General features: G+C 37.1%; 1 protein-coding gene across 1 annotated transcript; it reads left to right on the top strand.

Annotated features, from left to right (window-relative positions):
* The first annotated feature begins 554 nt into the window (after window positions 1-554).
* LOC306882998 (tetraspanin-17) lies at window positions 555-15,366 on the top strand. Its single transcript, XM_079438041.1, has 8 exons — window positions 555-1,018; window positions 9,709-9,759; window positions 10,882-11,028; window positions 11,274-11,444; window positions 11,667-11,792; window positions 12,599-12,646; window positions 13,811-13,927; window positions 14,560-15,366. The coding sequence occupies exons 1-8, from the start codon at window positions 932-934 to the stop codon at window positions 14,623-14,625; spliced, it is 813 nt and encodes a 270-aa protein (XP_079294167.1). The 5' UTR covers window positions 555-931; the 3' UTR covers window positions 14,626-15,366.
* Window positions 15,367-15,843: the final 477 nt, after the last annotated feature.

The raw sequence follows: 15,843 nt of genomic DNA, 5'->3' as shown, positions 1-15,843 counted from the left end.
TTTTACATGATTTAATGGCTTGTTTGTCAGCGTTTATAATATTGCCAAAGTATGCACTTGTAGCAGTGTAACGAACTCTAAAGACGATGAAGTAAATGCAGAAATCAAGAGTAAATCAAAAGGAAAAGGACAAAGTAAGAAAAATGAATTTGAATGAATTTACATAGAAGATATGAAACATGCAAAATGCAGTCTCTTGTTGAAGGGTGGTAAAAGCTTGGGGTGGGGGTGGCTTGGTATACTAAACTGAATAGTAATTATATTTAATTCATTAGGAGTTGGTGTTTGGAAAAACACGGTTTAATCAAGACCACCTAAACAGATCCCCCAAAAAAAAAAACATATATATATATATATATATATATATATATATATATATATATATATATATATATATATATAAAATATACTTGTGAAAGACACTGTATATTTCAGAAAGACTATCATCTATAAATAAATAAATAAATAAATAATCTATGAATGGATACTGCGGCGACGGGACTTTTATTATGACAGCTTGTTCAGTTGACAGTGAGCTCTGATTGCAGTGTCGCGCTTCTCTGTTCTCACTGGATTATTAGACTAGACTGCTGTGGATTGTTTTCCTCGGGACATTCACAACAAGGTTAAAATATCAAAGTCATCTCATGACACCAGCCCAGAGCGTTCGGGGTTTATCAGGGGGGACCCGGAACAATAATTTCCCCACCCATTTAACTCCTCATCCGTTGTTTATATGTAAAAAAATGATGAATAGGTTCAGCGTTTGTTGATGGTGCATTGTTGTGGTTTGTGATGTATTGCTGGTTCGCAGCCTCTTCGGCTGAACTATAGATGCATGAATCGTTTCGAGTCGTATTTTTGCCGATCCGTTTAGTTTTTCGCAGCTGATCGTTGAATCAACACAACAGCGTTAGCTGGCCTGGACAAAATGAGCAGAAAACAGCATCATTTTAAAGGAGAAGAGGTCAGCTGCTGTGTTAAATACTTCTTGTTCGGATTCAACATCATATTTTGGGTAAGTTTTGTGGATCTGCAGTTCGTTTGCTTTTTATTATGTTTCTCAAACTCGAATGAATTGCCTCCATAATCTTTTCATTGTGTGTTTCCATCATCTAAACAAATCGTGATTGCAAAACAAGTTCAGCAGGATAGACATTTGCCTTATTCATTTCACAGCATGCTACATTATATGAAATATATCTTACCAGTGCTGTATATTTATTTATTTATTTGAATGGTAAATGATCTGTCTGATGTATATGATGTTGGATATATTGTCAAATACGCATCCAGGTAAATATAAATGAATAAAAAAAATTCACCTGTTTCCCATGGGAATGGATCTCTTGAAATCTTGGCTTTTCGGTACCTTTCCAGATCTGAGGAATACATCCCATTGAGAGGTGAGGGTAAATAGGATTATACAGGTCTCATTAGTTGGGGAGCTTGGGTCAATTCACAGGTTTAACATAGATTACCTCACACCATTCAGTTTTTATATTAATAAATTCATGTATTAAATTAATAAATAATTTTTTTGATGAATCTTCACATAGGTGTTTTCCATGTATTAACAGCTCATAGTGATCAAAGGCTGTCAATATACCAAAACTCATTAAAGGCATTATTAAAGTAGACTATATCTTGTGCGCTATCTAGCTATTCAATGGCTTATGGAAACTTGAAATATAGTAGCAAATGAGCCATTTGGGTGACTGTTGTGCTTTTTATGGTCCTTTTTAAGGTAGGCTTATTGTATGGAAAATATCCAGTTCAATTGTGACAACAGAATAACATTATATGGGTTCAGAACAACTTGAGAATGAGTAAATGATGAAAACATCTTATATTTGGGTGAAGTATCTCTCTCTTAATCCTTAAATATGGACATTTCTCCATTACATCATCATGAAGAACCAATCATGTTGCTCAATCCCACTATAATTTTAATAAATTGTGAGATAAAAGGAAACTCTTGGAGCGGGAAGCTTCCATGAGTCACTTCTGGGGTGAACACATCGCCTGGAGACTAGAGCATGATTCTGTTAAGCTTCTTGATGTCATAAATACCAGCCTTCATTGGTTAGTATTGAATGGGTTAGTGAAGATCCCTCTGGTGGGTGCGGTATCGGTGCCCCCTCATGCTTTAATGCCGTCCCGTCTGAAATGTTAACCTCGCATAATTATCTGCTGTTCCCTGTAACAGCTAGCCCTCCTACTGCCATTGTCCCCATGTTATAGAGAGCCTGTTGTGTTTTGTTGGAACCTAGACGCCTGTGTTTTCACCAAATCATGGCCAGAATGGCAGTCTATACTCCTGGAAGCTGAAATCAACCCTCTTGTTGCTAAATTAAACACTTCACTTGATCTTTTCAGGAGCAATTATCTCAAAGTCAAATTTGATGCTTTACATTCACTTGAAAATTAAAGTTCTGTTGTTTTTTTATGCTCACTTTCATACATGAATTCCTTTCTTCTGTGGAACACCACAGAAGATATTTTCAGAAAAGATATTTTAAGAAGCTGCTGTTGTACATACGATGGTGTCAGTGTTGTTTTGACTTTCATTGAATGGACAAAAATGGTTAAAATGATGTTGCAATGTTATTGTTAACTAAAACAATAACGAACACCATTAAAAATAGTTTTCATTTGTTGAAATATGGCTGAAATTAAATAAAATATAAATATTAGATGATATAAATATTAGATGATAAACTTAAACTTAAAATTTGCAATAAGTTGAAGTACTAAAATGACTAAAACTTAAACTTTACAACAAAACTGCATTACAGAAAATTTAAAAGTAAAAATATCAATAAATACTATAAAAGTATAAATAACACTTAAATAACACAGCAGGTTTGAATTAAACTTGTTTTCATTTTTCAGCTATACCTATAAGAACAAAAATTGAAATAAATATATTGACTCATTTTGAGAGTAAAAAGTATCTTTAAACTAGATTTTTACATTTTCTTAGTAAATTGTGACTGGACCCATGCAAACGTCCCCACTTTGAAGGTGAATGTTTTTTGTCTCTATATATTTTTGGTATGTGGTTGCTAAGGTGTTCTTGGTGGTTGCTAAGTTGTTGCTTACTGCCCCGTGCAGATATGGCTGAATTCCCTCATTTGATGTAAAGCAGTTTTTGCCCATTTTATTCTCTGCCAGGAGAAAATTGTACATCATACAACTTAAAAAAGTAATAGTAGACTTCTCCAGAGTACACTCTTAAAAATAAAGGTGCTTCAAAAGGTTCTTCAAACGATGCCATAGAAGAACCATTCAGTCAAATGTTCTTTAAAGAACCATCTCTTTCTTACCTTTTTATAATCTGAAGAACCTTCTTTTGCCACAATGAACCTTTTGTGAAATAAAGGTTCCTCAGATGTTAAAGGTTCTTTATGGAACCATAAAAAGCGCTTTTCCACTGCATGGCACGGCACGGTACGGTTCAGTACGGCTCACTTTTGGGGGGATTTCCACTGGGTACAGTACCTGGTACTTTTTTTTAGTACCACCTCGGCCAAGGTTCCAAGCGAACCGTACCGTTACCGAAACGAGACGTGTAAACTCTGCTGATCACTGATTGGCTGGAGAAAATTGTCACTGCCTGCGTCATTGTATTTGCTGCACAAGACCCAACAGAGACTCGCTAGATAAATCAGCACAGCCAGCGAAGGGTCGAAGTCAAACGCAACTGTTTTGAATGAGCGCACCTGTCTTTTAACAACCAAACAATGGCTGTTTCATTGTCTGTTGAGGAAATACAGGCTGTCCTCTCGTTGATAGCCGAGGTGCGGATACAGCGAGAGCGTGATGGAGCGATGCGGCATTCAAAAGTTTTTCAGGAGTCACGGCAGTAGAGGCGCGCAACTATAGCGACATGTGAATAATCCCGCCCACTCTAAAGCGGTACTAAACTGCAGTGTAAACACAAACCGAACCGAACTGAGCTGTGCCGTTTTGAACCGTGCCGAGTCGTACCACGCAGTAGAAAAGCACCATTAGACAAAAAGGTTCTTCTATGGCATCGTGAACCACCTTTATTTTTAAGAGTGTAAAGATTAGAGGTATCATTCATGTCCATAGCTTCAAACATTCAGTATAAATTACGTATGTGTTATGGTTATGTTCAAATCCCTCACCCTAATCATGAGCAGTATAGCATCAATAATTAAGCGTCTGATCTCCATACTTGTACTTGTCATCTTATTGTCCCCTCATCATCTCTGAAAGCCTTTTATTGCCTCTCACTCTTTTTGTCTTTGCAGATTGTTTGACCCCTGTGCGTCCGTACTGTCTAATGCCTGTCTGATTGGTTTAAAGTGGAGACAGTCTGATCAGCCAGAAACCTACCTGATCCCTACAGAGCACTCACTTTGCCAGCCTCAGACCGGGCCGAGTAGATGGCCTGTAATTACAGACGCCTCGCTCTAATCGCAGTCTGATATCTACCCGGGAGGCTTTTGAAGGGACATCTTAACGTTCCCACCGTCAGACCTCCCCCTTTCCACCCCAGTAGCCTTTAATTCCTCCTCTCCAAATTCTCCTCCTTTGCATTTGGGAGCCTCGCAGCCCCCTTGTCTTGTTTTCAAATGAAGACGTTTAGGGGTGAACAAATGGCGTGCGTGAGAGGGGACGTGCTGTTCCCACAGTGTCCGAGGGGCCCGAGTGTGTGTCCCAGCAAACCCCATTCAGCCTATTGCTATGGAGCTGATGGGGCCAGGCGGCTATTGTCACACACTCTGCCCCTGATACGACAAAAGCATTGACTGCTGTGTTTGTTTGCACACTTAATGTGCGTGGCTTGTGTATTGTGTACAAAGCAATGCACATTTGTGTTTATTGCGTGCGTTTGTGTCCTTGCTCGAGCTCGTGTGGAGCTCATGTGTTTTTGTATGTTTTTCCTTTTCATATCCTCCAGGTTCATATGGCAGATGGGAACCACATGTCCGTTCCCCCTTCTTCCTCTGTTGCTCTGCGAGGGAGTTTATTTCCATGCCATTTCCCAGCAGGCCCTACTCACACATTGACTCATTCTCACTAAAACACAAATGAATCAAGCCAGAGTCACTCTCGCTGTTCCATCAATTCTTAAAAATGACTCTAACGTGCTGATATTGAGCCACTGCTGACATTCAGAAATGATGTGGTAATAACAAACTGCTATTGTTCATCGTTTTATAGTTTTTGTTGTTTTGAAATAGACTAAAGCTCACGTCAAGTGAGATTCGTCCCCTTGATAAGGTCTAGAAATCAAGTTCGCATCCTTTTGGAAACGATGAACTCAATATTTCCATAATCTAGGCCAGAGGAAGATATTTTCTAAAAATTTTGAACCGAAAACAGGCTCCCGTTATAAGTGTTAAACCTAAAACAGCGTATGAGGACAACACTAGATTTCTGCAGTTTTCTTTAGAAAATCTGAATGGTGTTTACCATTGCAAAAAAATGTTGCTGTGGGTGATTGCCAGCATGTTGCTATGCAGTTGCTAAGTTTTTTTTTGAGTATTTTTTTTATGCGTTTCTATGTGGATTCTAGGTGCTTACTTAAAGGCATAGTGCACCCAGAAATTAAATTATGCCATTATTTGTTCACCCTCGTGTGGTTTCAAACCTGTATGTTGAGTGACTTCATCTGACTGTGTTCATGGCCTATACAATGAAACTTGATTTGGTCCCGATTGACTTTGATAAAATAGGCAAAAACAGTTATCAGAATATCTTCTTCACTGTTTCACAGATGCAAGAAAGTTTTACAGGTTTGGAACAACATGATTGTGAGTTTTTTTTAATCACCCATCAGTTGAAAATCATATCAAATCAAATATTCAAAAAAAAGTCAGATATAGTTAAAAAAAATATAGTACACATATTCATGATAAAATGATAGAAATTGAACTAATTAATTGTTTAAAAAATGAATAATTTACATCACAATATGCTTTTGTAATTTTTATTAGGTTTTTTATATTTTATATTTCTATTTCAATTTTAATTTGTCTTTCAGTTTTAGTAATTCTAGTACTTCAACTTAAACTCGTTTATTTTCTTTATGTATTTCTTTATTTTTTCCATTATTTTTAATCTAATTTATAAAAATAAATTACATTTACATTATTTATTTAGCAGACACTTTTATCCAAAGCGACTTACAAATGAGGAAAATAGAAGCAATCAAAATCAACAAAAGAGCAATGATATGCAAGTGCTATACTATAAGAAGTCTCAGTTAGCTTAACGCAGTACATGTAGCAAGTTTTTTTTCAATTATATAATAAAAAGAAAACCGAGAGAATAGAAAAAGAATAGTGCAAGCTAGTGTTAGATGCCTTTTTGCTTTTGTCAATTGTAAAATAAATAAAAAAGCAAATAGATAAAAAGATTAGAAAAGCTAGTGGTAGTTTTTTTTTTTTTTTTTATTTAAAGAATTGAATTAGAATAGAGTGCTAGAGTTCGAGGGTCAAATTAAGGTGGAAGAGATGTGTTTTTAGCCGGTTCTTGAAGATGGCTAAGGACTCAGCTGCTCAGAAATAAATATTATATTAATATAAAATAAATATATATTTTATTTTTTATTTTACTTCAGCAATTACCAGAAACAGTTTTTAATAGTTTTAGTTTTTGAGAGCAACAATAACAACACTGGGTATTGTGCATGTACATTAATATAATAAAAATTCATATTAATGCTTGCCTTAGCAATAAATCCAGAAATACTACACTGTAAAAAAGAAAAGAAAAGGTGAGCCAGCTTAAAATTTTAAGGCAACCAGCTTCAGCAGATTTTATTTTTGTAGGAGATTCTCAACTTTTTGTTGTATAAATTAAAACAACAAGTTGAGAAAACTCAAAAATCTGCTGAAGCTGGTTGCCTTAAAATTTTAAGTTGGCTCACCTTTTTTTTTTCTTTTTTTTTTTCAGTGTACTATATACTGAGTCAGACTTTCTAGAAGTATATGTTTCCATGACAATGCAGCCGTTCTTTAATCAAATAAAGATAAAAAATGTCAGAAGATGTCTCAAGGAGAAGAAAAGCAAAAGCTGTTCTTATGGATGTAACAGCTGGTGGAAAAAGTGGTTCTGTTCACTGTCACAGTGCTGAGAGTTTAAGCCTAGAGTTTATTTGGCTGCCGTTTGTGATAATACAGAGATACTATAAATCTAATCATCCACTGTGTGAGAGCAGCCATCCTCTGTTTGGCCAGAATAACTAAATAAGCTGTTTAAGTGCTCTGTGATGCTTGAACGTGTCTAATCCCGATGTCCACGTGGGCAACACATCACTGGCCCTCTCTGGATCAGGGCCGAGAGGAGTGGAGGAGATAGGCTGATGTCTTCATGATGGGGATGATTGGGAGTCAGTGGTACGTATTGACAGAGAAAGTGTGGATGACTGGCCCTCAGCTCTGTCCCAGCCATCCATTGGATTAGCCGAGACCACAGGGAAATGGGATTATGGGATTTGCGGCTGCTGATACCCGACCTCTGACTCTCAGCATCCCGCTGTCACGTTTCCCCTCACGCTGGTGTTGCTCTAACCTGCAGTCAAACGCACCGCTGAGAGCCCAGCTGGAGTTTGACAGGGAATCTGTAGTTTTGATAACACATTAGAACGAGAAGGTCAGTCAGTAAATCAGACTCACTGAGAAACATCTTTTATTACATGGTTTAGTCCAAGGAAAATTGGATTCTAGTTGGTGCATGTGCATAATGTGCTGCTCTGGTTTAAATTCTCATCCCATTCCACTCTCTCTATCGCTTTCTCTCTCTCACACTATCTCTCTAGTAATTTCCTGTACCCTCTCTTCTGTTTCTGCCCAATAAGAGTGGCGTATTACTTTTTTTCTGAAAGTGGACAAAATGAAATGTGAATCATATTCCAAGTTTTCTGAAGCTTTGTGAAACTTTTGTTATTCACTGAGAATTTGGTTTCAAATCTCAGTTGTGTATATTCAAAAATCCTCAGAGACCATGGTAGGTTTGACTGGAGTGATCAATGACATTGACGTGAAATCTGGTGGGATGTGTTTTGGCAATGTATGCAAACACATGATATATGAGTTACTGTATGATTTAGGTAGAGGTCTGCATTCCTGCAGGACTTTACGGCAAAGTTGAAAAGTTGTGGAAGGGAGCGGGAAGACATATTTAACTTCTTTTTAGTGAGAGCAGTCAGGAGTGGGACTAAAAAAAATCAATCCCGAGTTGAAGTTTTTAGTGAATGACAATTAGTGGTATGCAATATTGACCAAAAATTATATTTTTTCTAAACATTTTGTCAGCAATGATAAAAAGTGTTCTGGTATCTTGAGTGATTTAGGCCTATTTTCAACTTTTCATATTCTTTGCGGTGTTTTGTTCACAGTAGAGACAGAAATTAACTTTTTCCTTTGAGGGATGATATTTAACAATTCTTTCAAAATGACTGATTCACTCACAATTTAAACTAATTACTACGGAAGTTCTAAGCGGCCATGCATTATTATAATTCTCGTGATCACGACTTAATTTTCTTGTGATCTCGACATAACGAAAGTTGTTTTGTCGTTATCACGACTTAATTTTCTCTGTGTATTCGGCATGATAAAATGCTATAGAAGCAGCATCATCGCAGCATCATGGATGATCGTATTCGCTTTCCCTTTTCAGAGACTCACTCAAACTGAAATAGCTCTGTGTGTCTGTCAGTTATTGACGACTTACACATAAGTGTTCGACACTTGACAAGGAGGCTGTCGGGTCTGCAACTTTATCGTCGAAGACAATATAGCGACCCTGATTTTCTCACGATAGCTACAATTACGCCGTGAGAAAACGGTTTTTACGTTGAGATCAACAATTTTCGTTATGTCGAGATCACAAGAAAATTAAGTCGTGATAACGACAAAACAACTTTCGTTATGTCGAGATCACGAGAAAATTAAGTCGTGATAACGACAAAACAACTTTCGTTATGTCGAGATCACAAGAAAATTAAGTCGTGATCACGAGAAAACAAGACAGAAAAATTATAATAATGCATGGCCGCTTAGAATTTCCGTAAATTACTGTCGTTATGAGTGTGTTATTACACTCATAACGACAGTATTTGTTTGCAAAATTTATTTTTATTTATTTATTTATTTTTGTGTGAATTGATGATGCCAGCTCGCACATCAGTAAATAATGATGCATAAGACAATACATCTCACACTCCTAATGACTTTGGTCCCTTGTTTTTTTGTTTATTTTAAAAAAATTTTTTATCATGAATGAAAGGCATACAGGTTTGTAACAATGCCAGGTTTTTTTGGTGCTCTTTTATTTTTATTTTTTGAATATCTCTTTAAAGTGTGATAGCCAATTTAGAGTTTGATTTGACTTGGATTGTGTTCGATACACATGCCAAAACAGTAACAGAATTGTACCTGTAAGCAGTAGTATCCAAGTGATTTCTCAGGTAAAAACAAGTCTTGGCTCCCTCTCAGGGAGAAATGCCAAATATGGCAGTGGATGCAGGGAAATCTCTGCTTTCCAGATCTTTGATTGAATCTCTGCCAAGACTATTTTTTTCTTTTCTTTTCAGATGGGTTGCCCTCAGATAAAGCGAGCATTGCTGTCTGCACATACCAGTAACCTCCTGCCATTATGGAGCAGGAATGAATTGTATAAGTGCTGTAAATGTGATAAATTCTGTTGTTTGCTTGTGTGTTGCAGTTGCTGGGAGCTGCATTCCTGGGTATTGGACTTTGGGCCTGGGCAGAAAAGGCAAGTTGGAAACACAAATAAAGAGTAACACAAGGATCGGTTACATGCCTTAGATTCCTAATATTATTATCCATGCGGTTGCCTCAGCAACATAATCATAGATGTAAACAGCAGACAACGGCGCACTTTAACAGCACAAACTACCTATAGATATCCTGCTGTCTCATTCAGTGTCAGTTAAAGCACCCAAATGAATATTTAGCATCTTCTCCTGTTGGACTTAATGTTTTATTTTGTGAAATGTTCTGAGGTGCTCTTTTTGCAGAAAGCTCTTCTGTGAATCCCCCATGTTGCTTTTTTCTCTTTTGATGTCTGTAGTCTCCCTTTTAATACCCGTAAACCATGACATTTGAGAGCATATGGGTTGCATCTTTTATTTATTTCCATGGCAGTTTAATGTCTGTTATTTTGTAACAGTACAGCACAGCTCAGCTCAATAAGGCTTTGTATTTATTGTGACTATTCTCTCTCTGATTTGTCATCCCTCTCAGAAAAGGTCACCTTTGCTGTTACGTATTCATGCATGGAAGGTGAATGTAATTTCTTCACACTAATGTGAGGCGACTTAATGAATGAAGTCAATTGGCTGATTAATAACCTGGAAATTGCTCCATTTCAGTCGTTGATTGTTCTGCCAAAAGACACGTGTAGGCCATATGGCACTTTGTATTAATGTCAGCCGATTAAGGAATATCTCGGTAACATGATGTAAATAATTAATAAAGTGGTTCAGTTTTAATTTGCAAAAGGTTAATCACAGAAATAAAGCATTAAGGATCAAACTAAGGCTGTTGAATTTGATTGGAGAAAATTCTGTTTATTTTATGTTCAGGCAGATTTCCGAGCCTTCTTTTCTAACACCATCATAACAAACCAGGCAAGAACACACACAAAAAAAGGAAACCTTGTTTATATTCGCTGTCAGCATGGTCAGAACCCTGCTGTTGGTTCTGAGGTTGAACTGAGATTCCACCCTGATGTGAAAATCCAAATGTGGAAGGCATGAATCACTGCAAACAGTTGCCCAAGCACCGTTAGTTGTGGCGGCCTAGCAGGTGGTGGAGGATTTTAAGGTCAGGATGTGAATTTACAATAATTCTGTCTGACGTGTCTGGCCCACAGGGAGTGCTGTCAAACATTTCCTCCATCACAGATCTGGGCGGCTTCGACCCTGTCTGGCTCTTCATTGTCGTAGGAGGGGTGATGTTCATCCTCGGATTTGCCGGATGCATCGGTGCGCTCCGGGAGAACACATTCCTGCTCAAATTTGTGAGTTCCACCCTTGCATCCCTACGAGCCCTACCTTCCATTTTTCTTCAACCTGTTTTCCTCTCTTCACTCATTTCAAGGTTTATTTGTTCCCAGATACAATTGTGTAAATGAAATGAATTGGCCAATATTACATAAGAACACACCCAGAAAGAACTGAAATGCCTCCCGTTAGAATGATTTTTATTGATGAATTATTTCCCTTAAAGATTCTGACTCCACTATCTGTTTGTTTTCTCTTCTAGTTTTCAGTGTTTTTGGGCCTCATCTTTTTCCTAGAGCTCACAGCTGGCATTTTAGCCTTTGTCTTTAAAGATTGGATCAAAGACCAGCTGAACTTCTTCATCAACAACAATGTTAAAGCATATCGGGATGACATTGACCTCCAGAACCTCATTGACTTTGCTCAAGAATATGTGAGTCAGCACTTCTCGTCCCCTCTTGTTTTCCTGCTGTGCTGTGGTTGTATTTTGAATGGGATTGATATACAATTGTGCAATTGAAAATATGAGACATCCGCAGAATCATCAAGCTTTCCTTGTATGAAAAACATCACTGTAAATTACAGCTATGTGATGATGTAAAGATGATGATGATAATGATAGTAATGTCACCTCTGATGTCATATATCACATCAGTGGTCGTGTTGTGGTGCTCATGGACCGAATGACTGGAACCTGAACATCTATTTCAATTGCACCGACTCCAACCCCAGCCGGGAAAGGTGTGGCGTTCCCTTCTCCTGTTGCGTTAAAGACCCTGCTGTGAGTGCCAGAAACAATCATTTCATCTGTTTACCACTTGCACTTCCCTGCTCCTGTTTCTCAATGTTAACAGTGTCATTCCTCACAATCTGTGCTGCATGCTTTGAGCTTTTTTGTTCATAGAGCTCATTCAAAAATGTCTGTTTTATGGGAATAACAGGATGTACAACTCATGTGAGATGTGCATTTTTTTTGTGTGTAACTAGGGATACTATTGCTAGGGTAACTTGTGTCATGAGCCAACAATTTTTTCCCTTGTTTTTTCTATATATATTGAGAGAGAGAGAATGATAGATAGATGGATCCCATTGTATTACATTGTTCTGTATTGTTCTGTAAAAAATATATTCTGCCCCTAACATTCTATTCTATTTAAAAAAATGCTTTATTTAAAATTTTGATATTTTTCTATCCTATTCTATTGAAATATTATTTTATACTAACATTCTATTCTGTTCTCTATACAATCCTAATGAATTTTAATTGTATCCTAAGTACATTTTACCAGAAAGTTAATATTCTGTACTTCAGATTATGTTTTATTCTGTTGTAAAAAAAAAATTACTGTTCTAAAAGAAAAAATTGGTTTGGGAATTCTTTTAAAACAAATTTCACTGAGAAATTGCTTGAAAATGTCAAGTTACAAGTTACAAAGTAGACTAACATTTTGAAGACTACATTTTTTTATTTCCTTGTAAGATTTACCCCAATAATCTTTGTTTTATTAACTTTGAAAAATACGTTTTGTATACAGTGTATAGAAATGTTTTGAAATAAATTGAGCATGTTTTTTGTTCTCTCTCTAGGAGGATGTCCTGAATACACAGTGTGGCTATGATGTGCGGCTTCAAGGGGTGAGAGTGTTATTACAAGTTAGAAATGTTACGGTTGTGCAGATCCATAGTACGTTCAAAATTATGAAAAACTTTATAGTGTATAAATTGTGTTGTGTCTGACCACCCTGTGAAAGGAGCACAGAAGGGTTAAGCGTGTAAGAGATTCTGAGAGCATTTGAGTTCCTCTTGTTCGCCTCTTTAATAACAGTTTAAGCCTTTAAAAGTGATAATTAGCTTCTAGTTTTAGCCACGGGAAATTGTGGAGCTCTGTAATTGGGAAGTCAGCGGCTTATGCCAGCCCAGTGCCTCTCAGTATGGGTGGAGTGACACTGCACCCACGGTTCACCATGGTCTCTCCATGGTACAGAGTACTTATTCTGTATTCATGGATACTCTTTCTCTCACAATCCACCTTTGGAGAGATTTACTCTGGTTTTATAGTGTTTTTTTTATTGATTTGTTGTCTTGAATGAGCATTGAAAATACAATAAACAAATGTTTGCTCAAAGAATCATACTTTTAACTATTCTGGATTTCTTTGTTCAACATCTGGAGCAAGGCTTTGAAGAGAACAAGAAAAAGAGAAGAAGATAACAAAGATATGTGGTGAATAAGTTCAAGCAGCTTTTCATTGGCTTTCTCTGACTTCCTACTGGTTTGGCGATACGTTTCTAAAGTCTTTTGTGTCATTTTCCCCAGGGGGACAAAAGATTCTTTGGAAGAACATGTTTGTATGGTTCACAAAAGCTGAATTGTGTGGCTTTCTCTTTCTTCACCTTCAAATGTCACTGACAGCTCCAAATTACACCTTTTCATCTCCCTTCCTTCCAAAGTAGAATTCGATAGACAGTAGTTAAGACATTCCTGTATGGCTGTGTAATACAAACTGGATCTTCCCTGTGTTAGGTTATATGTGGTGAGCTGTGTGACATTTTGTCTACTTGGCGTGGGAGTGAGTTCTTCCAGTTTTCCAGAGAGGATATTTGTTCTCAAATAGGTTAATGCGCAGGTCCACCCAGGTGAAGGCCTAATTGTTTATCCTGGACTTGTGTAAAGATTGAAGGTCAACTCGGAGGAGCGAGCACTGATATGCTACATGGTGCACTTGAATGAAGATTTAGTTTTTTATTTACATCTGATGTTTTTCATTAAGTGCTGTTCTATTTTGAATCTTTTTAATAGGAGTTGGATCAGCAGAAGTACATTTATACGAAGGGCTGCGTGGGGCAGTTTGAAAAGTGGCTTCAGGACAATCTGATCGTTGTTGCTGGGATTTTTGTGGGGATTGCATTATTACAGGTAAGGATAATGCTAATGAAAATGGTTCAAAGCATGCAAACATCATATAAAGATGTAGTAAAGACTGAACAGATTTGCTTGAATGAGGCCCGAGTCGTAAAATGGTCCCACATGAATGAATGTTATGCTGCCACCTTCTGTTTAAACCTTAAAATTCAGCTTTTAAGTTCCTGCGTAATGGATGGCTAGGTGAATCTTAACATTTCCAGCTCATTATTTACCCCAAAATAAAAAGATAAAATATTAAATGTAAATTTGCATTGTGGTATTTTCATACCAGTACATTTCTTCTCAATATTATTATTACTGTAATGACAAACAGTATATAATAATGAAAGTCACCTTGTTTTGTTAAATTAAATAATGCACTTAATTTATGCTGATTTTATTTCTTATTCTGTACAACACATATACTACAGTGTATGCTTAGAAATGATAAAATGATAAGAAATGTAAAAAAAAAATTAATGATAAAAATGAAATATTGTGTCATTATTTGTCAGAAAGTGATTGAGATTGCAAAGGCATATATATATATATATATAAAACATTTTTTTATATATATGTGTGCGTATGTATGTATATTGTATTTTTTCTCCTCTGTGATGCCTTCTTTTTTAAATATATTTCAGATTTTTGGGATATGTCTGGCACAGAACCTGGTGAGCGACATCAGAGCGGTCAAAGCCAACTGGTGACCCTTTGCAGAGGGTGACAGGTGACAGTGACCTAACTATGGCAGAGAGCTAATTGTAAATCAGCACTGTTTACACACCATTGAGCTGGGGAATTCCTCCCTTTTCACCCTACGGTTGTTGTATGTTAGCTGACTTTACAAAATGGACTGTCCATCTATGTCTTTTTTTTTTCTTCGTCTTTTTTTGTGGTTCTTTATCTGAAAAAAGCTCTTATGGAGACTATCGTGAGATGTCACATTGAGATCAAGCTATCTGTGATCTCGCAGCTGTCTCTTGATCGAATGCTATTTTCGTTTGCCCTTATTAAAACGTTCACCAGACTCTCCGTGTTGGCGAATAATGTCAAGTGGGGGGTGTTTTCATTAACCTGTGGATGACTTTCTTATAGAGAAACACACAAATAAACCACTGGGTCTTTAAACAGGAGCCATGAACTAAAAGACTTACAGCAGTGCATTTCACTATACACTTGTGTGGGTTCAGCTTTTTACACAGCATTCTGTCTGTCAGTCATTCGAGCGGATGGACAGTTGGACTCTTACCTCTGATTGGCTCTCTGTTGCACAGGGTAGCCAATCAGAATGGCGTACTTGATAATTACACGTAATGCATTTATTTTTGTGAGTTCTACCACTACTGTCGGGGAGGTGGAGAAATGGTCTCTTATTTGTCTATATAGCTATGTTTTATTCATTCTTTGGTTGTCTCTGTGAGTATAAATCGACTTAACCACTTTCCCAGACTTGCTTATGAATCTTTGTTTTCGCTACTCTGCTTGATAGTGATATGCTATAGTGACACTAATAATGTATTATTATAAATATGATGCTGCTTTAACTCCTAGAAGATATACATCGCTATACTAACCAACTGAACTGTTTATAGAAATCATGAGGTATACATTCCCTCTTCACTTCAGATCACGCAGAGTGCTTTGCCAATGAATCTGACGTGAGTGCACATGAAGCAGACAGATTGAATTAGCCGTGCGTATGATCACATGCCTTATTGAGCCCTATAGAGATGGTAGCAGAAGCCAATGACAGTTAACACAGCACATGGACCTTTAGGAAGGCTTTTTTTTACTGTTCAGTCTCTCTTGCTCGCGCCATATGCATGCAATCATCTATTTAAAAAATGCATGGCATTGCAGACCTCTTTAAACACATGCACACATATGTGTGTGGATGTGTGTCCATCCCATTATGAATACCATAC

This window comes from Barbus barbus (genome assembly GCF_936440315.1).
Source record: "Barbus barbus genome assembly, chromosome: 17".
Taxonomy (NCBI): Eukaryota; Metazoa; Chordata; class Actinopteri; order Cypriniformes; family Cyprinidae; genus Barbus; species Barbus barbus.
This window is presented reverse-complemented; position numbering and strand designations above follow the sequence as displayed.

Coding starts and splice junctions, on each gene's coding strand:
- LOC306882998 (XM_079438041.1), top strand. CDS start 932: ATGAGCAGAAAACAGCATCATTTTAAAGGAGAAGAGGTCAGCTGCTGT. Junction 1,019..9,708: donor GATTCAACATCATATTTTGG/GTAAGTTTTGTG, acceptor TGTGTGTTGCAG/TTGCTGGGAGCTGCATTCCT. Junction 9,760..10,881: donor TTTGGGCCTGGGCAGAAAAG/GCAAGTTGGAAA, acceptor TCTGGCCCACAG/GGAGTGCTGTCAAACATTTC.